The sequence below is a fragment of the Cherax quadricarinatus genome, chromosome 10 (assembly GCF_038502225.1).
Source record: "Cherax quadricarinatus isolate ZL_2023a chromosome 10, ASM3850222v1, whole genome shotgun sequence".
NCBI lineage: Eukaryota > Metazoa > Arthropoda > Malacostraca > Decapoda > Parastacidae > Cherax > Cherax quadricarinatus.
The window spans coordinates 19,158,729-19,186,221 of NC_091301.1; the positions used below are offsets into that span (position 1 = coordinate 19,158,729).

Below are 27,493 nucleotides of genomic sequence, written 5' to 3' on the forward strand. Positions count from 1 at the left end.
ATTTAGGGAATTGAATCTGTGCTCCAGTTCCCCAAATTAAGCCTGAATGCCTTCCACATCCCCCCCTGGGCGCTGTATAATCCTACGGGTTTAGCGCTTCCCCCTTGATTATAATAATAATAATTCAACTCATTCCTCACCAAGGATCTCGGTGGAAATAAGTCACTTTGACTTTTCGGGGGTTATCCTAGGTAATTTACACTATGTATGATAGCTGTATTTATATGTACCTGTACCTAAATAAATTTGCACAACCACCGTCCAAAAAGAAAGGAACGACTTTGTTGTGACATTTCCTAGAAGAACGTCATCAGTGGCGACAATGTAAACATTACTTCCTCGCTTCTGTGTACATCTTTGTTACTCTATTATTTTATTGAACGATCCGAGGGTGATTTGTTAAAACTGAATATTCAGCCCTTAAATGGAGGTAATATATCATAATTGTTTTTGGTAACTAAAGCTGATTTCTTATAACAAGTGTGCTGGACTATATTGTTACATGATGGTCAGGGAATCACGTCTGCAATTAATATTATAATCAAAAAGAAGCGCTAAACCACAAGGGCTATACAGCATCACGTCTACCAGAGCTGGTCATTTACTCCAGTTCCCCCCCCCCACAAATGAAATAATGCCACAGTTAAACCAGCAGGGTATGTAGAAACCTAAAACGATATAAAACTTAGTGCAGATCAGCCTAAATAATCTTCGAAAGGCCAAAAAGGAACTAAGGGTTCATCTCTGCCTATAGACTAACCATAATAGATGTAGATTGTTTTAGTGATATATCATTATAGACCTGCAGCAGTTAAGCAATATGACCGGAGCCTTAGGGTAGGGACACTGGATCAAAGTTTAAGTAAAACTCATATGAAATCTCCATACTGCAGAAAGCAGGAGGGCCACACTGAAGCCATGAGTCTAAACAAGCCTTAAGGGAAATTTAACCAACCAAATGAAGAACTGGCTACCTTCAAAAGGCAAAACCATACAATACTGTCGCCTCACACAGTTGGAGGTTCAGTCCATGGCATGAGTGGAAATGTTGGGCATGTTTCCTTACATCTGCTGTCCCTGTTCACCTGGCAGTAAGTAGGTATCTGGGTGCTAGCTGATTGGTGTGGGTTGCATCCTGGGGGACAAGATTGAAGGACTCCAATGGAAATAAGACAGTCCTCAATGACTCACCGACTTTCTTGGGTTGTCCTGGGTGGCCAACCTGCCGGGTTTAAAAATGCAAACAAATCTTAGCTTCATCTTGATATCATAATTGCACAGTAACTACACAGAACTTCAAGATCAAGTAACCAACCCAGCAAGCAATGACTGAACTGGAAACCATGCTGAGTCAACACACAAACAAACAAGACAATGGAACCCAATCTACTCAGGTACTAATGAGAAGATAAGAATGTACTTGTGCTATAAGATTTCAGGAGCTTGTAGCATTCTAGAAGCATTATTAAGAGTTGTAAAGGATGTTCTTAAGGATGAGGTTCTAGTTCTTAGGGGGGAGAATGATAAATTTAAATCTCATTTGGATAAGGATAATAATGTACATGCAATATGGAATGTGAGGTTGTTCTCAGAAATGAAGGGAAACATAATAATAATAATAATAATTTTATTTCAGCATGATATATGTTTGTGCAAAGGAGTATAACAATTGGGTGTACATACCAAAAGCCCCTTTATATGCAGAGCATTTTGGGCAAACTTAAGACTAACTTAAGGTTAATAAGGCAATAACAGTGCAGTAATTTTGTACATAAGGGCATTAGGTGAGTTACAATGTATACAAGAGAATTGAATATTCTTTTAGTTCAAGCTATATGGCTTTAATAAGTTAGGTAGAGAAGAATTACAGTTTTGACTATTACCCTGAGGTGGACACAATGGAATGATTAACATTTGAGAGGATTACATATAGTATTGAGAATAAGTATATATGAATTATAATGTTTTACCTATGTTCATGAGCAAATGCATGTATAGTTTTTACATATGTATTTATGATGGGCTGAGAGAGGTTAAGGAGATGAGGTGTTTTCTAACTAGTATTAAAAATGCTACCTGAGCCAGTGGTTCTGGAGATTTCTGGCAGAAAGTTCCATATTTTGGGCCCTTTTATGTACATGGAGTTTTTGAAAAGATTTAGCCTGACACTGGGAATGTCATAGAGATTTTTATGCCTAGTATTGTGTCTATGGGTCCTATTGCAGCTGTGAAGAAAGCACTTCAGGTCATGATTTATATTAGAATTGATTGCTCTGTATATGTAGGTTGCACAATAGTATGAGTGAATGTTTTGTATAGTGAGTGGGGGGTGTTGTCTAGTAGTGGATTATTTGATCATTTGCACTGTAGCTTTTTGTTGGGTTATTATTGGCTTTAGGCGATTTGTCATTTGTAGAACTCCAGGCACACATAATATCAGTGAATAGTATAGTGTAAGTAGTGCTGTTTGTGGTACATAGTAATGTATCTTTGAGAGGATGCCAGCTGTTTTAGATACTTATTTTGTGTGTTGGATATGGGTGTTGAATTTCAGGTTGCTCTCAAGGTGTAGACCCAGGACTTTTCCCTCATAATGTTTAGCACTAAGAATGTTGTTAAGCATAATGTTTACTTGGACCTCACTTTCTCTTCTCCCAAACATAATGTAAAAGGCTTTGTCCATATTAAGTGTATGTTTATTGACAGTCATCCAGGTTACTATATTTACAAGCTCTTTGTTAACAGTAGTAGTGGTTTCCAGAAGTGAGAGGAGGATGAAATTGAGAAAAGTTGAAACAGGGTTAGAGAATAGAAATTGCTCTGCTGTGATGAGTGTGCAGTTATGGATAAGGAGACAGGTACGGCATATACCTCAGCATGTAAGACAAAGAACATTCTTGGTGTTGGGCATTCTCAGATTCATTATATAGACCAGGCTTTCTGTAATAGGGATAATAATTAATTGTTAATCATGTTAAGTGCTAATCCCATGTGGGTCATTCAGTGTAAGACATGGTGGAGGCTTGATCCTCCATCGGCTAACCGTGAGACAGATGCACTACCTGTTTGTGCTCAGATGTCTATAATAGACATAAGAAGGCAAGAGTGTGTGTTTCCCTGGAACAGGTGTAGGTGATGTAGTTAATAGGTTAGATAACATCATGTCGGGTAATGGGAACAACCCCATTATCTGCCTCGGTGCTGGAGGTAATGATGTTATGAAATGCAGACTTGAAGAGTTGCTAACCAGTTACAAGGTAGCTATTAATCTAAATCAAAGAAATTTATCCAAGTCATACTTAGCATTTTGCCTAGAAGGGGAGTGGGCAGTGAAGGCCTGGGGTCCATCTGACCTAAGCTAGGAATTTATTGTTCCGTTTCTCTTTCCAGAGGAAACTCTGTTTCCTTTCTCATTTCTGCTAGAAATGTATTTTTCCCAGACTCCAGGAGCTATGGCTCAATAAAACATCACCTGTGGTGTCTCTGAACAACAACAACAGCAACAGCAGTGGCAGCAGCATAACTATTATAATAATAATAATATCTTTATTTACTACAAGTACATGTACATGGTATACAGGCCTAGCTGACATCAGTGACATACTACTATATAGAAAGCCCCTTGTTATGCTGAGCATTTCGGGAACATTAGATCAGTGTCCCAGGATCCGACCCACACCAGTCGACTAACACCCAGGTACTCATTTTACTGATGGGGAACATAGACAACAGGTGGAAAGAAACACGCCCAATGTTTCTACTCTGGCTGGGAATTGCACCCAGGCCCTCGCTGTGTGAAGCGAGAGCGTTAGCCACCAGGCCACCAGAGCCCCCATTACTGTCATCATCATCACTATCATCATCATAAGAATAGAGGAGCACTTCATTAGGTTACTGGTCCATCATATAATGGTTAATACTACCAACAAGTTGGAAAGACATGCTCAGCACTTAGGTATCTTTATCAGAGTGTTTTGATTGCACAGCTTCTTCAGTTGAATACAGGTGATATGACAATAGAAACAGTATAAGAACTGGGGAGAGAATTTTAAGATGATCAGTTAGGCCATGGAACTGATCACTATTAAGGCTGAAGGACTGACTATGTCAAAATTGCCTCTCCAGTTCTTCTACTGCCTCCAGTGTTTTGATTGTCTGTATTCAAGAAAGCCTGTTGTGCAGGTAAAATGTTTTGACAATAAAGGTACCTAATTGTTGTACATGTGTCTCAGTTATCTACTGGCTGATGCTAGGCAGGTCCTTCTCAAATCCATCTTTGTTCACTCATGAATTTGTCTACTCTAACCTATTTTAAAGCTACTCAAGGCTTTAGCTTCACTAACTGCTTGGTGGATTGTTTCACTCATCAATAACTATTGCCAAACCAGTACTTTCCTGTATCTTTTCTAAATCTAAATTTATTCAACTTGAATCTAATGTTCCCAGTTATTTCTTGACTAGATATTCTTAGCACCCATTTTGTATTCTCCTTCATTTAAACCTGTCTTCCATTTTTATTTTTCAATCATATCTCCGTACTATACATCTTTCAGGGCAATGTAGGTTCAGGGCTCCCACTGTATGATTCCTTATACAGATTAAGTTTGTCATCCTTCTCTGTTCTCCAATGCATTTATATACTATATTCTCATGTAGTAGGGAGACAAGAGCTGAGCTGCCATGTGTGTTTGTTGGTTATTTTTTGACGAAACAGTCACTGATCATGGAGGGGGTGCTCAGCACATACTAAGTAAGTACATTCATTTGTTAGTTATGCCCAGCTGGTTGCTCTTTAAGGAAATTATTGATATTCAAGGGGGATATTTTGTACCCAGTAAATTTGGTTGTTAAAAATGCAGGAGATAGTCAAGCAGAGGCAAGGTTCTAGGTTTTTTCTTTGGTCAATACAGTAATTTGAGGGCATAATCTTATCCCTTGATTTGAAAATAGGAATTACATTAGTGATCTGTGATATATCTGTGATTAGTTTCAAGGGTCTTCCAACCCCTGCAGATCAGCCTGGAGCCAGGCTTGTCCAGTGCTTGCCTGGTCAATCAGGTTGTTGTTGTTGGCAGCCTGCTAGCACACATTCCTGGTTTACAAAGGAGAACACATTAGATGAAAATATAAACCAATAACAGCCAGTTTAAATGGAGTCCATCAAAATGTTGTAGAGAATATATTACTGTTTAAGATAGTAAAAAAAAAAAAAAGCAGTGGAATATGGTGAGATATCACCATTATATAATTTTAAGAGTGTGCAGAAAAGCTAGGATATCTATTCTGAAAAGAATTGGATCTCATTACAAAAATATAATCTGCTAGATAATGGAATAATGGTACACATGTAAATACAGTGCTACTAGTCAAAAAAGGAGGCAAGGAAGAACTATGTGCTTGTATCAGTGACAAGTGATGTGTTGTAAAAGTACTGAAAAAACATTAGAGAAAGTCTTTATTAAAAACAATTTGCTGTCAAACAGCTCATTTTCCAAGCACTGTAGGACTTATGAGTTAGCACTTACTTATGAATGTGATGATAACAATAAAAATTTAATGTATAAGTTATGAAAATAATTTTATATATGTAATTTCAGTCAGTAAGGTCCAAGGAATATATTTCAAGACAGCTGCAGAGCAGTAGTGGCATAGACAGCAGTGAAAGTAAGAGGGAAGCTACAGTTTATGAAGGTAATACTGTACTGTACTGTGTCTACAATTATTGGGTAACCTCCTAGATAACATACACAGCAATGAACAGTTTACTAACCAAACTGCAGTTACTCCACACCAAACAATGCTAGAAGTGTCCTTAGTAAAAACAATTGCTTAACCCTTAAACTGTCCAAACGTAGATCTGTTTTTTCAACATTTGAAAGTATGTAAAAAAAGTAGATCTTCTTTTCTTTTTCTACATTTGAAAACGTGTAAAAAAACTTTGATCTACTTTTTTCTTTTTTTGTTATTGAAAATATGTATAAAAAAACGTAGATCTACTTTTGGAGCACTACGCATGTGAACATAGATCTGCTTGGACAGTTTAAGGGTTAAGTAACCTAAGTTACAACACAAGATCCCAATGCTGTGATGATAGCATTGCTCGCATCATTAAGTGCCAAATTTTCCTTAATCATATTAACATAGCTATGGTTAACGCATGGCTTTGCTAATGCAGTGGAACCTCGAGTTTCAAACTTAATCCATTCCAGGAGCTAGCTCTAAAGTCAAAATGTTTGAAAGTCAAAGCAATATTTACCATAAGAAATAATGGAAATAGAATTAATCCATTCCAGAAACCCAAAAATATTCACAAAAAAATACATTTTATAGAGATTACATTATAGCTTTACATACACACAACAAACATACATAGTACAATTAGTAACTGATAAATAAAAATTTAAATAAACATATAAAATAACATTTTTACTTACCTTTATTGAAGATTGTTGATGGCATCTGGAAGATAGGGAGGAGGAGTGAGGGAGGGCTTACTGTTTGGAAGGGGAATCCCCCTCCATAAAGACTTATGATACCAAAGCCCTCTCTGGGGTTACTTCCCTTCTTTGTCTTTTAACCCTTTGACTGTTTCGGCTGTATGTATATGTCTTACGAGCCAGTGTTTTGGACGTATATATACTCATAATTCTAGCGGCTTCAAATCAAGCAGGAGAAAGCTGGTAGACCCACATGTGAGAGAATGGGTCTCTGTGGTCAGTGTGCACTGTATAAAAAAATCCTGCAGCACACACTGCATAATAAAACACCGATTTTGAGGCGTATTTTCTTATAGTATTTATGGTTGTATTCTCATTTTCTTTGTCTCATTTGATAGAATGGAAAACATACAGAAACAGAGATGATTTTGATTAGTTTCACGATGAAGACGACCTTGAAATTGAGCTCAAAGTAGCGGAAATGTTTGATTTTTACCACTCTTCAAGAGTAAGCAAATCACACCACACGTTCAATACACGTCAACTGGGGAGTCTGATATTCTTTCACTAGTACACTGATATTATTTATACCATTTTTATGCTGTATAGCCCTTGTGGCTTAGCGCTTCTTTTTTGATTATAATAATAATAATATACCATTTTTACAATAATGCAGTAGTCTGCATAGCAGTAAATCTTCTATTTTTTGTGTGAATAAAAAATCAAAATAGAAAGCAAGAGTAACATAAGAGGAGCCTGGAGACATGACTAATGGACAGAGGATATGTTATTTTAGTGCCAAGAATGTCTGCATTATTTATTCTGGACCCTATTTTGAAATTGGCATCTTTTTTTAATTTGTGTGAAATTGGCCAAATTGCCAATTTCTGACCACTTTATTGGGTAGTTCAAATCGGTAAATGGGTGGTTTCTTGTACTCAGTTGATAGAAAAAATGGAGTTCTAAAGAAATAGCTATGAATTTGGTTGACTGGAATAATGGAATTGGCTGAAAATAGGGCTCAAAGTCAGCAAAATCACCGATACGTATATATCACTGAGATTTCTAGCTTTGCAGGAGCATAATTCCGTAAGTTTTCGATCAAATTTCATACTTTTGGTGTCATTGCCATCGGAAAATGATTCTCTGTCATATCATAAAAAAAAATTTTTTTTTTTTTTTTTTCCAAAAATTTTGCGACATAGAATGACAGTTTCAGAAATGGGCTTGCGACAGTCAAAGGATTAATGACACTAGAACCAGCTTGAGAGTCACTGGACCCCTGTCTCAGAAAATAACTGTCCACAGTCTTCTGTTTCTGGTGCCTCTTTAAAATTTCCCTAAAATGGGACATGGTTCTGTCACTGAACTTGTTGCAAAGATGTCTTGTTTCAGCTTGCTCAGGGTGGTACTTCTCCACAAACATTTGCACATCATTCCACTTGGCACAAATCTCCTTAATCTTTGAAGAAGGCACCTCATCCACTTCCTCTTCCTCCTCCTCCTCTAAAGCAAGTTCTGAGCTGTGGTCTGATACTGTTCCAGATGAAGTTCTTCCAGCTCTTCAGTGGTTAGCTCTTCCCTGTGGTCCTCCACCAACTCTTCCACATCCTCGCCACTTGCCTCCAACCCCATGGACTTGTCCAGTGCCACGATACCTTCCACAACAGGCAGAGGGTCAGCAGGGTCAGCCTCAAACCCTTCAAAATCCCTCTGGACAACACATTGTGGCCACAATTGTCTCCAAGCAGAGTTCAAAGTCCTGGAAGTCACTCCCTCCCAAGCCTTACCTTTAAGGCTTATGCAGGTGTAGATACTGAAGTGATTCCTCCAGAACTCAACTTAGAGTCTGAGGTCACTTCAAAGCACTTTTCAAACACTGCTTTTGTGTAGAGTTTTTTGAAGTTAGAATTGCCCTGCTGGTCCATGGGCTGGAGGAGAGGAGTGTTGTTAGGAGGCAAGAACTTCACTGTGATGAAACTGTAGTAGGTCTAGACTGTAGGTCAGCCAAGTTTGGGGGATGTGCAGGAGCATTGTCCAGTAACAGGAGGCACTGGAGTGGCAAATTATTTTCTAGGAGGTATTTTTTCATGCTGGGGCCAAACACTTCATGGACCCACTCTTTGAAAATTTGCCTCATGACCCATGCCTTATTATTTGTTTTCCATATGACATAACTTGTTCTTAATGACATTATTTTTCTTAAACACTCTGGGATTTTCTGAGTGATACACCAGTTAAGGCTTCACTTTAACCCTTTGACTGTCGCGGCCGTATATATACGTTTTACGAGGTGCCGTGTTTGACGTATATATACTCATAAATTCTAGCGGCTTCAAATCAAGCAGGAGAAAGCTGGTAGGCCCACATGTGAGAGAATGGGTCTGTGTGGTCAGTGTGCACCATATAAAAAAAATCCTGGAGCACGCAGTGCATAATGAGAAAAAAAAAACTCCGACCGTTTTTTTTAATTAAAATGCCGACTTTGTGGTCTATTTTCGTATAGTATTTATGGTTGTATTCTCGTTTTCTTGGTCTCATTTGATAGAATGGAAAACATATTACAGAAATAGAGGTGCTTTTGATTGATTTTACTATAAAAAGAACCTAGAAATGGAGCTAAAAGTAGGGGAAATGTTTGATTTTTGCCAATGTTCAAAAGTAAACAAATGATGCCATTGTCCAATAAATGTCCAACTAGCCATTCTAATATGCAGTCATGAATGGGTTGATGTTATTTATACAGTTATTACAGCATTGCAGTAGTCTGCATAATAGTAAGTCTAATATTTTTTGTTTGAATAAAAATTCAAAATAGAAAGCAAGGGGGCCTGGAGACGTGACTGATGAACAAAGAAAACGTTATTTTAGAGCCTGGAATGTCTGCATTGTTCATTCTGGACCTTATTTTGAAATTGTCATATTTTTTAGTTTTCGTGAAATTGGCCAAATTGCAAATTTCTGACCACATTATTAGGTAGTTGAAATCAGTAAATGGGCAGTTTCTTGTACTCAATCGATAGAAAAAATGAAGTTCTAAAGAAATAGCTATGAGTTTTGGCGACTGGAACAATGGAATTAGCCGAAAATAGGGCTCAAAGTGGGCGAAATCGCCGATTTGTAAACAGCGCCGAGGTCGCTAACTTCGCGAGAGCATAATTCTGTCAGTTTTCCATCAAATTTCGTTTTTTTGGTGTCATTACAATCGGGAAAAGATTCTCTATCATTTCATAAGAAAAAATAATTTTTTTTTTTTTTTTTTTAAATTTTGCGACACCAGGAGACACCTCAGGATTGGGGGTTGCGACAGTCAAAGGGTTAAAATCCCCACTAGCATTAGCACAGAGCAAAAGAGTTAGCCCGTCTTTCATAAGCTTGTGTCCTGGGAGTGCCTTTTCCTCCTGAGTAATGTAGGTCGTCTTTGGCATTTTCTTCCAAAACAGGCCTGTTTCGTCACAATTGAACACTTATTGGGGGTTTGAATTTTTCTGTGTCTACGTACCCCTTAAATTCATGCACAAATTTTTCAGCAGCCCATTTGTCTGAACTGGCAGCCTCACCATGCCTTACAACATTGTGTATGCCACTACACTTATTAAATCTGTCAAACCAGCCTCTGCTGGCCTTAGATTCATTATCAGCACTGGTTCCAGGAGTTCTCTTTACAAGATCGGCATGCAACTGCCTTGCCTTTTCACAAATAATTGTCTCAGAAATACTGTCACCCTCCATAGCTTTATCCTTGATCCACACTAGCAACAACTTCAGTAACAAATCAGGTTCCCTGATTTGTTCTTTCTTTGCCAGGATAGAAGCGTGGTTGACATGTTTTTCCCATACATCCTGGCAAGCTCAACAAGCCGCACACCACTCTCATATGACTCACGAAATCGTAATGACACGATTGCAGACAAACCATACCCCGGCCGGGATTGAACCCGCGGTCAGAGAGTCTCAAAACTCCAGACCATCACGTTAGCCACTAGACCAGCTAGCCACAATAAGATTCGTCCAACTAGGTATATTCCTACACCATAGGAAGGTTAGCACAGGCACCACTGTGACCACAAATGCAAGTTTTTACAGACGAATCTCCAGCTAGCGTGGCCGTGACGAACTCTAGCTCAAGTCCCCTCACTGCCGTCAACATGACTCACGAAATCGTAATGACACGATTGCAAACAAACCATACCCCGGCCGGGATTGAACCCGCGGTCAGAGAGTCTCAAAACTCCAGACCGTCGCGTTTGCCACTAGACCAGCGGGTTCAATCCCGGCCGGGGTATGGTTTGTTTGCAATCGTGTCATTACGATTTCGTGAGTCATGTTGGCGGCAGTGAGGGGACTTGAGCTAGAATTCGTCACGGCCACGCTAGCTGGAGATTCGTCTGTAAAAACTTGCATTTGTGGTCACAGTGGTGCCTGTGCTAGCCTTCCTATGGTGTAGGAATATACCTAGTTGGACGAATCTTATTGTGGCTAGCTGGTCTAGTGGCTAACGCGACGGTCTGGAGTTTTGAGACTCTCTGACCGCGGGTTCAATCCCGGCCGGGGTATGGTTTGTTTGCAATCGTGTCATTACGATTTCGTGAGTCATGTTGACGGCAGTGAGGGGACTTGAGCTAGAGTTCGTCACGGCCACGCTAGCTGGAGATTCGTCTGTAAAAACTTGCATTTGTGGTCACAGTGGTGCCTGTGCTAACCTTCCTATGGTGTAGGAATATACCTAGTTGGACGAATCTTATTGTGGCTAGCTGGTCTAGTGGCTAATGCAACGGTCTGGAGTTTTGAGACTCTCTGACCACGGGTTCAATCCAGGCCGGGGTATTCAGTTCAATTCAATTCAATTCAAAGTTTATTCTCTATAAGGATTACAATGCTGAGTTTACAGAATTTGGTTATTGTGTGGTTTACATGTAGTAAAATAATAATTACAGAGTGTACCACTAGAACACCTAGCATGGCTAGGCATTTCGGGCAGACTTAAATTAAATCTTAAGTTTAAAATATTACAAAATTATGTGGTAAGTTGGTATTATGGCTAAGTGACTAAATACTAGTTTGTGAGTTTAGCAATGTGAATGCTTTTGTTTTGGCACTATACATAGTTTCAGTAATGGAGTATGGTTTGTTTGCAATCATATCATTATGATTTCGTGAGTCATGTTGATGGCAGTGAGGGGACTTGAGCTAGAGCTCGTCACGGCCACGCTAGCTGGAGATTCGTCTGTAAAAACTTGCATTTGTGGTCACAGTGGTGCCTGTGCTAACCTTCCTATGGTGTAGGAATATACCTAGTTGGACGAATCTTATTGTGGCTAGCTGGTCTAGTTTGCAATCGTGTCATTACGATTTCGTGAGTCATGTTGGCGGCAGTGAGGGGACTTGAGCTAGAATTCGTCATGGCCACGCTAGCTGGAGATTCATCTGTAAAAACTTGCATTTGTGGTCACAGTGGTGCCTGTGCTAGCCTTCCTATGGTGTAGGAATATACCTAGTTGGACGAATCTTATTGTGGCTAGCTGGTCTAGTGGCTAACGCGACGGTCTGGAGTTTTGAGACTCTCTGACCGCGGGTTCAATCCCGGCCGGGGTATGGTTTGTTTGCAATCGTGTCATTACGATTTCGTGAGTCATGTTGACGGCAGTGAGGGGACTTGAGCTAGAGCTCGTCACGGCCACGCTAGCTGGAGATTCGTCTGTAAAAACTTGCATTTGTGGTCACAGTGGTGCCTGTGCTAACCTTCCTATGATGTAGGAATATACCTAGTTGGACGAATCTTATTGTGGCTAGCTGGTCTAGTGGCTAACGTGACAGTCTGGAGTTTTGAGACTCTCTGACATCGGGTTCAATCCCGGCCGGGGTATGGTTTCCACTCTCATATTTTTTATTATTTCCTTCTTCACATCTATGGTGTTTCTCACTTACTTTACCACAGGGGTACCACTAGCAAGTTTCTTTGGGCCCATGGTAGCTTATTTCACAGTCGTACAAGCACCAAACACAATGAATTAATAGTGAAATGTTAGTGTTCACTCGAGCATCAATAAAGCCAGACTGGCTCACGACGCCTGTGTGGGGATGCGGACAGAGCGGGCAGGTGGACAGGTCCGGTACCCGGTGGTTCGAGAGATGGGGCGCATTTGATAGTTGGGACAAAATTGATTTGAAAAAAGCAGTTGAAACTCAAAGCGTTCGATGGTCAATACTTTTAAATCTCAGGGTTCCACTGTACTGTATATTCAGCATACCTGGATTTACAGATATTCACAACTACAAACCAAACAAAAATAGTGGATGTACTGCTATTTATTATGCTAACATTAGCACTTCCCCTTGATTATAATAATAATATTACAGTATTTTGCTAACAAATTCAGTTGTACGAATGTTATAAACATTATCAGTGAACATTGTGAATATATTTTTGCTCAATTTGCTGCACACAATGCAATAATATAATAACAATTGGGGTGATCTACAGTATCCCTCACACCAACATTCTGAGCTTCAGTCACAACCTGGGGAAAGCAATAATAATTTGGGTACGGGTGTAAATTCTTGGGTAGCTTTGGGAAGGGGTGGTTTTGATAAGGACCTGCTTTGTATTGGCTAGTAGGCCTTCTGCAGTGTTCCTCCATTCTTTGTTCTAATAAACTCAATGAAAATTACTTAATAATTGGTGGCTTCAACATAATATTTGTAGGCCAAATAACCCCTAAGTGTCAAGCTTCCTAAATAGCATGTGCTGCCTCCTGATCCCTGCATTCACTAAACTCGCTAGCATATTTGAACCATTTTCTCTGCTTGATCATATTTGGGCCAATATAATAGCACTTTAAAATGTATTGTGATTATGGATAGAACTGACCACTACCCTACATGCATCTTATCATTATTACAAAATAAAAACCCACTCAAAACGAAAACAAAAAAATGGTAATACTCTCCAGGGCAAATGAACCTTCGCTCTCAACTACTGACGCTGTCAGCACACTTATGTATTGACTTTTTCTCTACAGTAGGTTTGAATCTTGCTACTAACATTCCAGAGGCCCAAACCAACATCAGCACCCCTGTAACTGACAGTTTCCCCAACTCCTTTTAATTGACTCCTGCCATGACCTCTGAAATAAATTTGGTAATGAACCCTCTTAAAAATTCAACCAGTAGCATAGAAGAAACACCCACCCTAATCTACAAGAAAGTTGCACAAGTTTTATCCACATCTGTTTCAGTACTTTCCAGCAAATTACTTGAAGAGCTATGGCTGCCTCAATAGAGCCAGGATAGCTCTATCCACCAAGATGGATGGGTGTTGTCCAGGCTCTACAGACCAATCTTGATTCTACCATTGCAATCAGAATTATTTGGGAAAGTAATCCACATGCACCTATATGTGTATCTAATTAAACCTAATGTGCTTATTCCTTGCTAGCTTGGATTCAGGCCCAAGAGGGGCACTAATGATGCAATAATAAAAATGCTTGACACCATTTATGCAGCACTTGAAAGAAATGAGCATCCTTTGGGACTTTTTATTAATCTGTTTAAGGTTTTGATGCAGTTGACTACAATATTTTTCTTCTGAAACAAAATCAGTATGAAGCTGGAGTGCACGTACAATTTTGGTTGGTTTCAGGATCAGAAGTAGCTTGAAATTGAGCTCAAAGTAGAAGAAATATTAATACACAAATAACCCGCACATAAAAGAGAGAAGCTTACGACGACGTTTCGGTCCGACTTGGACCATTGACAAAGTCACACTAACCAGAAGTGGAGCAGGACGGCTATATATAGGCAGGAAGAGGTGGTGGTAGTAGTAGTAGTACAAGAATGGTATATAATATCGACAAGATGAAATTAAGACACATGCGCAACACCCGGGCATCCCCATCGTAGACGTTTCGCCATCCAGCCAGCCACTGGATGGCGAAACGTCCACAACAAAGACAACCAGACGCCGCACATGTGTCTTAATTTCATCAGTAGTTGTAGTAGTAGTAGTAGTAGTAGAAGAGGTAGTAGTAGTGGTAGAAGTGGGAAATAAGGAGGACGAGCCAGTCAGATACAAAGGAAGGGGAGCACTGCAAGAGAGCTAGGTGCCCACTGAGGGAGAGCAAGCGCACAGAGGTGCGTGAAAGGGGAAGTGGTGAAATAAATGGAGAAGGAACAGAAACACGAGACAGAAGAGAGAGAGACAACCCAGAGGAGAAAAGGAAAGAGGAAAGGGGAAGAGGAAGAAGAAGAAGAAAAAAAAAATGAGGAGTCAGGTTACGTCATGGGTGTTCTGAAGTTTGGAGCATTTTACAATGTAGTGGGAGAGGAAGGCATCTACAGAGACGAAGCCAGGGCTAAGGTTCATACAAGGAAAGTTGTGTATTAGAGAGGATTCAACTAGACGGCGACTGTTCGAGTTGGAAGTAGGGAAGACAGTTTTAGCAGAAGACCAGTCAGTAGGATGGCTACGATCTCTGACGTGACAGAAAAGAGCATTGTTAGTGTTGGCAAGCCTAACACTATTTTTGTGCTCCCTAAGTCTGTCAGAAAGAGAACGACCAGTTTCTCCGAAGTATTGAAGAGGACAGGAGGAGCAAGAAATAGAGTAGACACCAGGAACATCTGTAGAGGGAGGAGAGGTATGAACGAGATTAGTGCGAAGAGTGTTAGTCTGGCGGAAGGTAAGCTTGATGTCTAAGGGACGGAGAGAATTGTTGAGATTAAAAAGACCGGAGATGTAGGGAAGGCAGAGGATAGAAGAGTTCCCAGGAGTAGAGAGTTTGGGAGAGAAGAAATTGCATTTAGCACGTGAGAGGGCAGAGTCTATGAAATGGGAAGGGTAGCCAAGACGGGAAAACGAATTATGAAGAGTGGAAATTTCTGCTGGAAGGAACTGAGGATCACAGATGCGGAGGGCACAGAGAAAGAGGGAGATAAAAACACTTTTCTTGACAGGGGAAGCATGATAGGAAAAGTAGTGAATGTACATGCCACTGTGCATAGGTTTTCGGTAAACGGAAAAGGAAAAACCTGTATCTGAGCGGTGGACATGGACATCAAGGAAAGGAAGCAAGGAATTAGATTCCCATTCAGCTTTAAACTTAATGGAAGGAGCAAGATTATTAAGAGCTTCAAGAAAAGGTTGGAAGAGACTGGAGTCATGAGGCCACAGAGCAAAGATGTCATCCACATAGCAGAGCCAGAGTGAAGGTTGCACATCGAGGGTAGGAAGAAGAACAGTCTCGAAGCATTCCATGTAAAGATTAGCAAGGACAGGAGAGAGAGGAGAGCCCATATCGACACCGAAGGTTTGAGAATAATATTTCCCTTGGAAGGAAAAGGAGTTAGAGTCCACACAGAGGCGGATAAGATCAAGAAAGACATTAGTAGGTATAGGGAGATGAAGAAACTCTTCATGGGCCTTCTCTCTAAGGAAATCAAGGACATCATCAAGAGGGACATTGGTGAAGAGGGACTCAACGTCAAGACTAAGCATCTTACAGGTTGGGAGAGAGTGAACCCGTTCAGTGAAGTCTTGAGAGTGACGGAGGTGGGCAGGAGAAAAAGTACCAAGAAAGGGAGTGAGGGTTTTGGCCAGCCAAGAAGCAAGAGAATAAGAGACAGAACCTCTAGAGGATATGATAGGACGAAGAGGAATATCAGGTTTATGAGTTTTGGGAAGGCCATAGAAATAGGGAAGAGAGGGACAGATGACACGAAACCATTGAACAAGGTCAAAGTCAGGAGGACAGAGGTCAGAGAGAGTCCTTAGTTTTTTTGTTGAAAGTTCTCTTGATGCAATCAAGAGGGTTGGAAACGAGAGGAGTGTAGGTACGTGAGTCAGAGAGCAAGACATCAGCTTTACGGAGGTAATCCTCGCGATCAAGGATAACTACCAAATTACCTTTGTCAGAAGATAGTATGACACACTTCTACCACTACTACTACCTCTTCTACTACTACTTCTACTACTACTTCTACTACTACAACTACTGATGAAATTAAGACACATGTGCGGCGTCTGGTTGTCTTTGTTGTGGACGTTTCGCCATCCAGTGGCTGGCTAGATGGCGAAACGTCTACGATGGGGATGCCCGGGTGTTGCGCATGTGTCTTAATTTCATCTTGTCGGTATTATATACCATTCTTGTACTACTACTACTACCACCACCTCTTCCTGCCTTTATATAGCCGTCCTGCTCCACTTCTGGTTAGTGTGACTTTGTCAATGGCCCAAGTCGGACCGAAACGTCGTCGTAAGCTTCTCTCTTTTATTATTTTTATTATTATCACAGTGGCCGATTCCCACCAAGGCAGGGTGGCCCGAAAAAGAAAAACTTTCACCATCATTCACTCCATCACTGTCTTGCCAGAAGGGTGCTTTACACTACAGTTTTTAAACTGCAACATTAACACCCCTCCTTCAGAGTGCAGGCACTGTACGTACTTCCCATCTCCAGGACTCAAGTCCGGCCTGCCGGTTTCCCTGAATCCCTTCATAAATGTTACTTTGCTCACACTCCAACAGCATGTCAAGTATTAAAAACCATTTGTCTCCATTCACTCCTATCAAACACGCTCACGCATGCCTGCTGGAAGTCCAAGCCCCTCGCACACAAAACCTCCTTTACCCCCTCCCTCCAACCCTTCCTAGGCCGACCCCTACCCCGCCTTCCTTCCACTACAGACTGATACACTCTTGAAGTCATTCTGTTTCGCTCCATTCTCTCTACATGTCCGAACCACCTCAACAACCCTTCCTCAGCCCTCTGGACAACAGTTTTGGTAATCCCGCACCTCCTCCTAACTTCCAAACTACGAATTCTCTGCATTATATTCACACCACACATTGCTCTCAGACATGACATCTCCACTGCCTCCAGCCTTCTCCTCGCTGCAACATTCATCACCCACGCTTCACAACCATATAAGAGCGTTGGTAAAACTATACTCTCATACATTCCCCTCTTTGCCTCCAAGGACAAAGTTCTTTGTCTCCACAGACTCCTAAGTGCACCACTCACTCTTTTTCCCTCATCAATTCTATGATTCACCTCATCTTTCATAGACCCATCCGCTGACACGTCCACTCCCAAATATCTGAATACGTTCACCTCCTCCATACTCTCTCCCTCCAATCTGATATTCAATCTTTCATCACCTAATCTTTTTGTTATCCTCATAACCTTACTCTTTCCTGTATTCACCTTTAATTTTCTTCTTTTGCACACCCTACCAAATTCATCCACCAATCTCTGCAGCTTCTCTTCAGAATCTCCCAAGAGCACAGTGTCATCAGCAAAGAGCAGCTGTGACAACTCCCACTTTGTGTGTGATTCTTTATCTTTTAACTCCACGCCTCTTGCCAAGACCCTCGCATTTACTTCTCTTACAACCCCATCTATAAATATATTAAACAACCACGGTGACATCACACATCCTTGTCTAAGGCCTACTTTTACTGGGAAAAAATTTCCCTCTTTCCTACATACTCTAACTTGAGCCTCACTATCCTCATAAAAACTCTTCACTGCTTTCAGTAACCTACCTCCTACACCATACACTTGCAACATCTGCCACATTGCCCCCCTATCCACCCTGTCATATGCCTTTTCCAAATCCATAAATGCCACAAAGACCTCTTTAGCCTTATCTAAATACTGTTCACTTATATGTTTCACTGTAAACACCTGGTCCACACACCCCCTACCTTTCCTAAAGCCTCCTTGTTCATCTGCTATCCTATTCTCCGTCTTACTCTTAATTCTTTCAATTATAACTCTACCATACACTTTACCAGGTACACTCAACAGACTTATCCCCCTATAATTTTTGCACTCTCTTTTATCCCCTTTGCCTTTATACAAAGGAACTATGCATGCTCTCTGCCAATCCCTAGGTACCTTACCCTCTTCCATACATTTATTAAATAATTGCACCAACCACTCCAAAACTATATCCCCACCTGCTTTTAACATTTCTATCTTTATCCCATCAATCCCGGCTGCCTTACCCCCTTTCATTTTACCTACTGCCTCACGAACTTCCCCCACACTCACAACTGGCTCTTCCTCACTCCTACAAGATGTTATTCCTCCTTGCCCTATACACGAAATCACAGCTTCCCTATCTTCATCAACATTTAACAATTCCTCAAAATATTCCCTCCATCTTCCCAATACCTCTAACTCTCCATTTAATAACTCTCCTCTCCTATTTTTAACTGACAAATCCATTTGTTCTCTAGGCTTTCTTAACTTGTTAATCTCACTCCAAAACTTTTTCTTATTTTCAACAAAATTTGTTGATAACATCTCACCCACTCTCTCATTTGCTCTCTTTTTACATTGCTTCACCACTCTCTTAACCTCTCTCTTTTTCTCCATATACTCTTCCCTCCTTGCATCACTTCTACTTTGTAAAAACTTCTCATATGCTAACTTTTTCTCCCTTACTACTCTCTTTACATCATCATTCCACCAATCGCTCCTCTTCCCTCCTGCACCCACTTTCCTGTAACCACAAACTTCTGCTGAACACTCTAACACTACATTTTTAAACCTACCCCATACCTCTTCGACCCCATTGCCTATGCTCTCATTAGCCCATCTATCCTCCAATAGCTGTTTATATCTTACCCTAACTGCCTCCTCTTTTAGTTTATAAACCTTCACCTCTCTCTTCCCTGATGCTTCTATTCTCCTTGTATCCCATCTACCTTTTACTCTCAGTGTAGCTACAACTAGAAAGTGATCTGATATATCTGTGGCCCCTCTATAAACATGTACATCCTGAAGTCTACTCAACAGTCTTTTATCTACCAATACATAATCCAACAAACTACTCTCATTTCGCCCTACATCATATCGTGTATACTTATTTATCCTCTTTTTCTTAAAATATGTATTACCTATAACTAAACCCCTTTCTATACAAAGTTCAATCAAAGGGCTCCCATTATCATTTACTCCTGGCACCCCAAACTTACCTACCACACCCTCTCTAAAAGTTTCTCCTACTTTAGCATTCAGGTCCCCTACCACAATTACTCTCTCACTTGGTTCAAAGGCTCCTATACATTCACTTAACATCTCCCAAAATCTCTCTCTCTCCTCTGCATTCCTCTCTTCTCCAGGTGCATACACGCTTATTATGACCCACTTCTCGCATCCAACCTTTACTTTAATCCACATAATTCTTGAATTTACACATTCATATTCTCTTTTCTCCTTCCATAACTGATCATTTAACATTACTGCTACCCCTTCTCTCTTTTATGTGCGGGTTATTTGTGTATCGTGCCAGTCACGGTATTGTGCCTTTTTTGTTATTTAAGAAATATTAAATTTTTAACAATTTTCCTGAGAATGGGTGAGGCTACCCTTACATCCCCTGGTCTGGTTATATTTTATTATCCCCCCAAAAATAGGGTAAATCTTCAATTTTTTTTTAACGCATTGGTCATCTCCCTTTGAGGTAGGGTGACCCATAAAAGAAAAAGCACTTTACCACCACTCACTACATCACCATCTTGCCAGAGATATGCCAACACTATAGTTCAGCTGTCTCTCCAAACTGCAGTATCCCCACTCATTCTTCAGAGTGCAGGAACTGTACTTCCCACCTGCAGGACTCTTGTCCGGCTCACCAGTTTCACTGACTCCCTTCATAAATGTTGCCTTGCTCAAACAGCATGTCAAATCATAAAAACCACTTACCTCCACTCCTATTTAACACACACATGCCTGTTGGATTTCCAAGCCCCTTATACACAAAATCTTTTTTCCCTCTCCCTCCAACCTTTCCTAAGATGACTCCTTGCCCCTCCCTCCCTCCACTACAGATTTATACACTCTCCAAGTCGTCATATTTTGCTCCATCCCTTCTGAATGTCCAAACCACCTCAACAACCCCTCCTTGGCCCTCTGGATACTCTTAGTAACTCCACACTGTCTTCTAATCTCCAAATAATGAATTCTCTACATAATATTCACACCACACATTGCTCTTAAAACATGACATCTTCACTGCTTCCAACCTCCTCCTCTCTGCAGCATTTAAAACCCATGCTTCACACAGCATTCTTTGTTCCCACAGATGCCTCTGTGCACCACCCACCTTTTTTCCCTCAATTTTATGGTTCACCTTATCTTTCATAGACCTGTATTCTGACAAGTCCACTCCCAAATATCTGAACACATTCACTTTCTGCATACTCCTTCCTTCTAATCTGATATCCAATGTGATATTATCTAAATTTTTTGTTATTCTCATCACCTTGCTCTTTCATATGTTCACTTTTAATTTCCTTCTTTTTCATATTCTCCCAAATTCGTCCATCAACCTTAGCAGTTTCTCTTTAGAAACACCCAAAAGCACCAAGTCATTGGCAAGAAGCCACTGTGACAACCCCTACTTTGTATTAGATTTTTTATCTTTTAATCCCTCACCTCTCCTCAACACCCTAGCATTCACTTCTGTTACAACCTCATCTATAAATATGTAAAAAAAAAAATACAATGACATCATACATCCCTGTCTAAGACCTACTTTTACTGGAAAATAATCTCCTCCTCTCCCATATACCATAACCTGAGCCTCACTATCCTCATATAAATTCTTAACAGCATTCTGTAACCTACCACCTATTCCATACACTTGCAACATTGCCACATTGCTCCCATATATGCCCTATTATATGCCTTTTCTAAATACATAAATGCAATGAAAACTTTCTTACCTCTTATCAAGAAAAGCATTATCCTTTTGAAAGACACTATCCTGACCTGCAACTCAGAAAGTCCACTGATTGCCACTTTCCTCGATCTTTCTCGACAGGAATGTCATTAGCACTTCTTCTTTCTGCCCCTTTGTGTTGAATAACCCACAACACAACAGGTCTTAGGTAACTCAGAATTCTTCAACTAAACTGTTTTGTCATGACTCACCAGAGGTAAACACAGTATTACTGGACCACACTTGACAGGCAGTATGGTGGATGTCTCATCCTGTGACATCACATGGAAACTCTCTTTAGCAGTTCTTAAGCCTAATATTATAGGTCTTTCCATGAGATGAGATTGTGCCACTATATGTGCAGTTTCTGCAGCATTTTGGATGTGGCCATTAATGATTCAACATCTTGAGTTGTCCCCAAGATATTCCTATGAAGGAATCATCCTTCTGACTTCCCCAGTACCATCACAGTGCAAATATAGTGGAACCTCTGCTTATGAGTGCATCCGCATGCGAGTTTTTCCAAATACAAGCAGTCGCTTGGTCAATTTTTTGCTTCCAGACGCGAGCAAAATTCCCAGATGCGAGTGGGCCTCAAGAGAGGTTCCTTGATGCTGGTGAGGGCTCTTGATGTAGGGAATTGGATCTCAGTTGTTTGTTGGACTATATTATTGAAACTTGGGCAGTGTATGATGGAAAGATGCTTCTTAGCTTACACCAAAAATGAAAGAAATCGGACCATAAATAATGGAGTTCACTTCTCAGCCATTAGCTCCCCTTAGTGTTATATTTTCATATGGTTTTTATGGCTTTATTCTCTTTTTTTTTTTTTTTTGTCTCATTTGATAGAATGGAAGATATACTACAGAAATAGATATAATTTTGACTGGTTTCACGACGAAAAGTACGTTGAAATTGAGCTCAAAGTAGCAGAAATGTTCAATTTTTTGGCGATGTTCAAGAGTAAACAAATGACATCGCCATTCAATGCCTGTCCGACTGGCACTGCCCCTCAACCTTCATGTATTGGAAAGCTCTTCAACACACTAGCAAAAGTGGAAGCAAACATCATAAGGTAGCAGTGGCAGACAACATGAAGCAGTAGTGGCAGACATAAAGCAACAGTGGCAGACAACATGAAGCAGCAGTGGCAGACATCATGAAGCAGCAGTGGCAGACACCATGAGGTAGCAGTGGTAGACAACATGAAGCAGCAGTGGCAGACAACATGAAGCAGCAGTGGCAGACAACATGAGGTAGCAGTGGCAGACAACATGAAGCAGCAGTGGTAGACATGAAGCAGTATTGGCAATCATGTAAAGTAAAAGGACACAAGTGCAACTAATGTGACATTTTTATTGTTGCCACAATAAAAATGTCACATTAGTTTCACTTGTGTCCTTTTACTTTACATATTGTCGGTAATTCTACCAACTTTATTACATTGGCAAACATGAAACAGCAGTGGCAGACATCATGAAGCAGCAGTGGCAGACATCATGAAGCAGCAGTGGCATACATCATGAGGTAGCAGTGGCAGACAACATGAAGCAGCTGTGGCAAAGTGTAGCAATTAAGTGTAGCATTAAGAGTGTAGCACTTATAAGTCACTCTGTCTGACTTTTTTGGGTTATCCTAGGTTCTCTACACATGTAGTCAGGAGCAGGAATGGCCACTGTGGTGGCCCTATAAACCCCAACAACAACAATGGCCGCTGTCACCACCACTAGCCACATACGTAATGACATGTATTTTATTCATTCTAGTGTATATATCATGTTTCTATGTTATTAATATTGTTTATTATATCGTATTACATGAAATGTGATAGATAAATTAGCCGGAGAGTTGATATTATGGAAATTATTTAAGTATTTTCTCGTGTCTGGAATTCCACTGGAACGAATTAATTCCATTTCAATTAATTTAAAAGAGGAAAATTCACTCGACTAACCAGTAAATCCAGATGCAAGCAAGGTCATGGAATGGATTAACCCTTAAACTGTCCAAACAAATTTACGTTCATATGCGTAGTGCTCCAAAAGTGGATCTGCGTTTTTTTACGTATTTTCAAATATAACAAAAAAAAGTAGATCAAAGTTTTTTTTTACACGTTTTCAAATGTAAAAAAAAAAAAAAGGAAAAGAAGATTTACTTTTTTTTACGTACTTTCAAATGTTGGAAAAACATAGATCTACATTTGGACAGCTGTATAATCCTACGGGTTTAGCACTCCCCCTATGATTATAATAATTATAATACATTTGGACAGTTTAAGGTTCCACTGTACTGTTTAGGGTAATTTTTCTCTATGATAACATGAAGTCAGTTGATGTAGCAGTATTGGTATGGTGTTAACCTGTAGCAACATAACCCCATAGATACCGAGGTTATATCATACAGACCCCTTAAGGGAGGAGCTTTGATTCCCATGAGGGCTCTTGATCCAGGGATTTTGATCTATTCTCCTTTTGTATTGAACCTGATTGCCTTCCATTCCTTCAGACACTATGATTCCTGTGGGTTTAGCTCTCCTCCCATGAATGTAATAATAATCATTTACTGTACCATAGTTAATTTTATTAGTCTAAATTTTAGATTAATATCTTGTATATTACTATATATATAATCCTATGCATTTTCCTCTTCCTTCTTCCTTGTACCTTGAGTTATCCTACAATCCTTTCCCAAAATATTCAGGTGTATAACATCTGCTTTTTCATGTTGAATTCATCAGAATTATAATTGGTGTTATTGTATAAATTACCTTATTACTAACATGAGTGCTAGTACAGTACTAACAATGCAGTTGCTGTTGTTGCTGTTGCTGCTTTTGGCTGGCATGTCACTACTGCTGCTGCTACTACTACTGATATCTACTGGTACTGCTTTGCTGCCTACTGCTACTATATTCTACTGGAATTGCTTCTGCTGCTGGTATAGATATCCTCTGCTGATGTTTAGGCTAGCCAGTGATGATTGTGGTGCTGTTGTATTATTGTTGGTGTTGGTATTTATATTGTTGCAGCTAGTTTTGGTATGAGCCACAGCTGCTGCAGCTAGTTCTGTTGAAACATTGCTGCTACAACTAGTTTTGCTAGAACCTACTGCTGCTGTAGCTAGTTTTACTGAAAGATACTACTGCCACAGTTAGGTACTCTTGCTGAAAGTTGCTGCAGCACCTAGTTAGAATTGCTGAGCATTTTCCTAGCTCCAGTTTGTTACTGTTAGTGAAAACTGATTCTGCTTTGGCTGTTTCTTTTGATGATGCTATCAGTGCTGCTGTTACATCTAGTTAGTTATTGAGAGCTATTGCAACAGTGGTGATATTGACACCTGTGTGCCCCTATATTTATGTTCCCTTTACAATAGCTTTAAGTAATGAAACCTAGTATGTAAGTAAAAGGAAGCAGTTATAATATGAAACAAATGATTTCAGGCTCAGAATTAATGATGGGATTTCATTTACTGAACTAAACATTGGAGAGAAATAGCATAAAATATTGACACAATGGAAACAGACAAAATGCAGTTATATGTGATCCTTATTAACAATATTAATAAGGATCTCATAACACACCTAAAATGCTCACTGCATGAGCTTGTTAGGTGTGCTAAAGCTTAGCTTTTAGGTAACTTTAAAAATGATTACACAAATGTACAATTGACAAGGGTTGGATTTGAACCTGTCTAGCATGGACCAGCCGGCCTACTCTATTGCTCTATTCTATTTCTATGTGGGGAAACTGATCTAGAAGCTTCTGGAGAAGAGGCTACAAAATAACTGAGCTTCTTGCCAGGAAGTTTCTAGATTGGTTTCCAGTGTAGTAACAGAATGGAGCACTAGAGTAGGCCTGCTGATCCATGTTAAACAGCTCCTTCTTAAATCCAACTCTGCTTGCTTATATATTTGTCTATCTATTTTCTAAAGTTTCCCAAAGTTTAAGCTTTAACACACACCTAACCTGACTCTGCACCTCACCATGCTCCCTAAATACACATGCTCGTGTATCTCTGACTTGAAAAAAGTCCATTGTGTGAATAAAGCATTGTCATTGCACTGCATTTGTGTGTGTTTCCTACACAGACACAAATGTATTGCTTGTTATTCAATTTTTGTTTGTTTTTTTTTTTCCTAAACTCATAATTTATCTATACTCATGATGACCTTGCCTTTGTCCTTTTCTAAAACTAATGTACATGTATTTAGTTCTCTATACTTTTTTGCTCCCAGTTAAATTATCTCCCATAATTTTGTAATTCCAGATGAATTATTTTTTACCTATTGTTCAGTTTTGTACTTCCATTTAAATCTTTTATAGTACTGTACAATATTTATATTGTTTATAGAGTTATAAGGATTTTGTTTTATATTTTATTTTGAAGTCTTTTTTTTCTTTAACCTTATTTTTAGAGCTGCTGCAGCAAAATCCAAAGGAAGGAAGAGAGTTCAACAATAGTAATAACTCTTATGATATTAGTCAAAATTTTAATAAAGATCTAACTTTACAATCATCAGAAAAGCTTTATAAGTGTGATCAGTGTAATTCAGTGTTTAATCAAAAATGCAACTTAAAAAGACATCAAAAGTTGCATTCTGGGTACAAACCTTTCATATGTAAAGAATGTGGCTTATCATTTTATGAGCAAGATTCTTTAAAAAAACATAGCAGAACCCACACAGGAGAGAGGCCATATAAATGTGAAGAATGTGATGCATCCTTTGCTCATAGCGGTCATCTAAAAACTCACAAGAGAATTCATTCTGGTGAGAAACCTTATGTTTGTCAAGAATGTGGGTTGTCATTCTCACAGACTGGAAATCTCAAAGTACACATGCGTGTTCATACTGGGGAAAAGCCCTATATTTGCAAAACATGTGGGGCAGCTTTCTCAATCAGCAGTGTATATAAAAAGCACATCATGGTCCATACAGGTGAACGCCCATTTAAGTGCTCTTTTTGTGGTGCTCGATTCTCAAGTAATTCAAATTTATCAAGACACAACAAAATTCATACGGGGGAAAAACCTTTTAAGTGTGATATTTGCAGTGCAGCATTTCCAGTAAAGAATTCCCTTGATCGCCACACAAAGTCCCACACAGGAGAGCGGCCATATTGTTGTGAAATGTGTGGTGCTGTTTTTTCAGATATGTCTGATTTAACAAAGCATCGTAAAATACATACTGGGGAAAAGCCTTTAAAATGCGACAGTTGTGGAATGGGATTCTTTTCAAAATCACAGTTGAGAATCCACATCCGAACTCATACTGGAGAAAAGCCCCATAAATGTCTTTTATGTGGTGTATCATTTGCACAGATTGGCACTCTTAATAAACATAAGAGAACTCACACAGGGGAAAAACCTTTCAGATGTGATGAATGTGGATCTTTATTTACAGCTAAAAGCAGTTTAAAGAAACATGTAGAAAAACATACATATGATACTTCACCGCAACATGCAAATACAGTTAGTGACTCTGATTTTCAAAGTGTTGAATCTCAGAATGTGGCCTTTTACGATATTCAAAATAAGATCTTAAATGATAATAATGTTTGCAATCAGGAAACATTACCAGTCTCATCCAGAATATTAGGAGTTGCATCAGTTATGACTTCATCAGTGGAAATTGATGGTATACCCTTAAATGCAAATTCTAATATCCTCAATCCAAAGGATACTTTTCCAGCAAGTTGTGATAACACTTTGTCAGTTAGTTCTCCCTCAATAACAGATCATTCTGCCTTAATAGCATTGGATTTAGAAAATACATCTCAAATGTCTCAAAATATAATAGCCGGAGGGAGATTTCCTGTTTATAATTCCTCATTACATACTGTTAATATAGCTCTACCTGAGTGTCTTTCTGTGCCACTCCGCAGTCCTGATACTTTTTCAACAAGAAGCACTTCAGCACTTGCATTCTCAGATTTGCAGAATGAAACTGAGTTTTGTAGTTTGGAAAGAAACTCGTCCAATATTAATTCCTCACCTGCTGCATCTGCTACACTTCATTACCTTCAGTCTGTGGCTGGCGTTCCTTCAGAAGCCTGTGTTCAAGCCACTCTCACTACCAGCACTTCAAATCTAAGGTTGCCATCAGTTGAGAAGTGGTAAATATATCTGTAGCTTCTCTTATTAAACCAAGAGCTTTGAAGTATTGCAGTGTATAGAAAGATTCATGTTACTGTATTTGAACAAGTATTTACTTAATAGATCAGGACAAGGAAAGGAAGCCAGCACAAGACTAGATTATACTTATGAAAATAATTTAAGATATAATTTGCAAGGATAGTAAATAAACACTATTTTTTTATAAT

The 27,493-nt window shown here is 39.6% G+C and overlaps 1 protein-coding gene across 2 annotated transcripts; it reads left to right on the top strand.

Annotated features, from left to right (window-relative positions):
- On the top strand, positions 1–27,493 carry LOC128687983 (zinc finger protein ZFP2-like). 2 transcript variants are annotated; one of them, XM_053775629.2, is made up of 3 exons: positions 1–430; positions 5,598–5,691; positions 25,588–27,493. In XM_053775629.2, the coding sequence occupies exons 1-3, from the start codon at positions 425–427 to the stop codon at positions 27,288–27,290; spliced, it is 1,803 nt and encodes a 600-aa protein (XP_053631604.1). In that variant the 5' UTR covers positions 1–424; the 3' UTR covers positions 27,291–27,493. The 2 variants fall into 2 exon arrangements, with proteins under 2 accessions (XP_053631604.1, XP_053631603.1); XM_053775628.2 differs by lacking the exon at positions 1–430 and adding an exon at positions 446–1,394.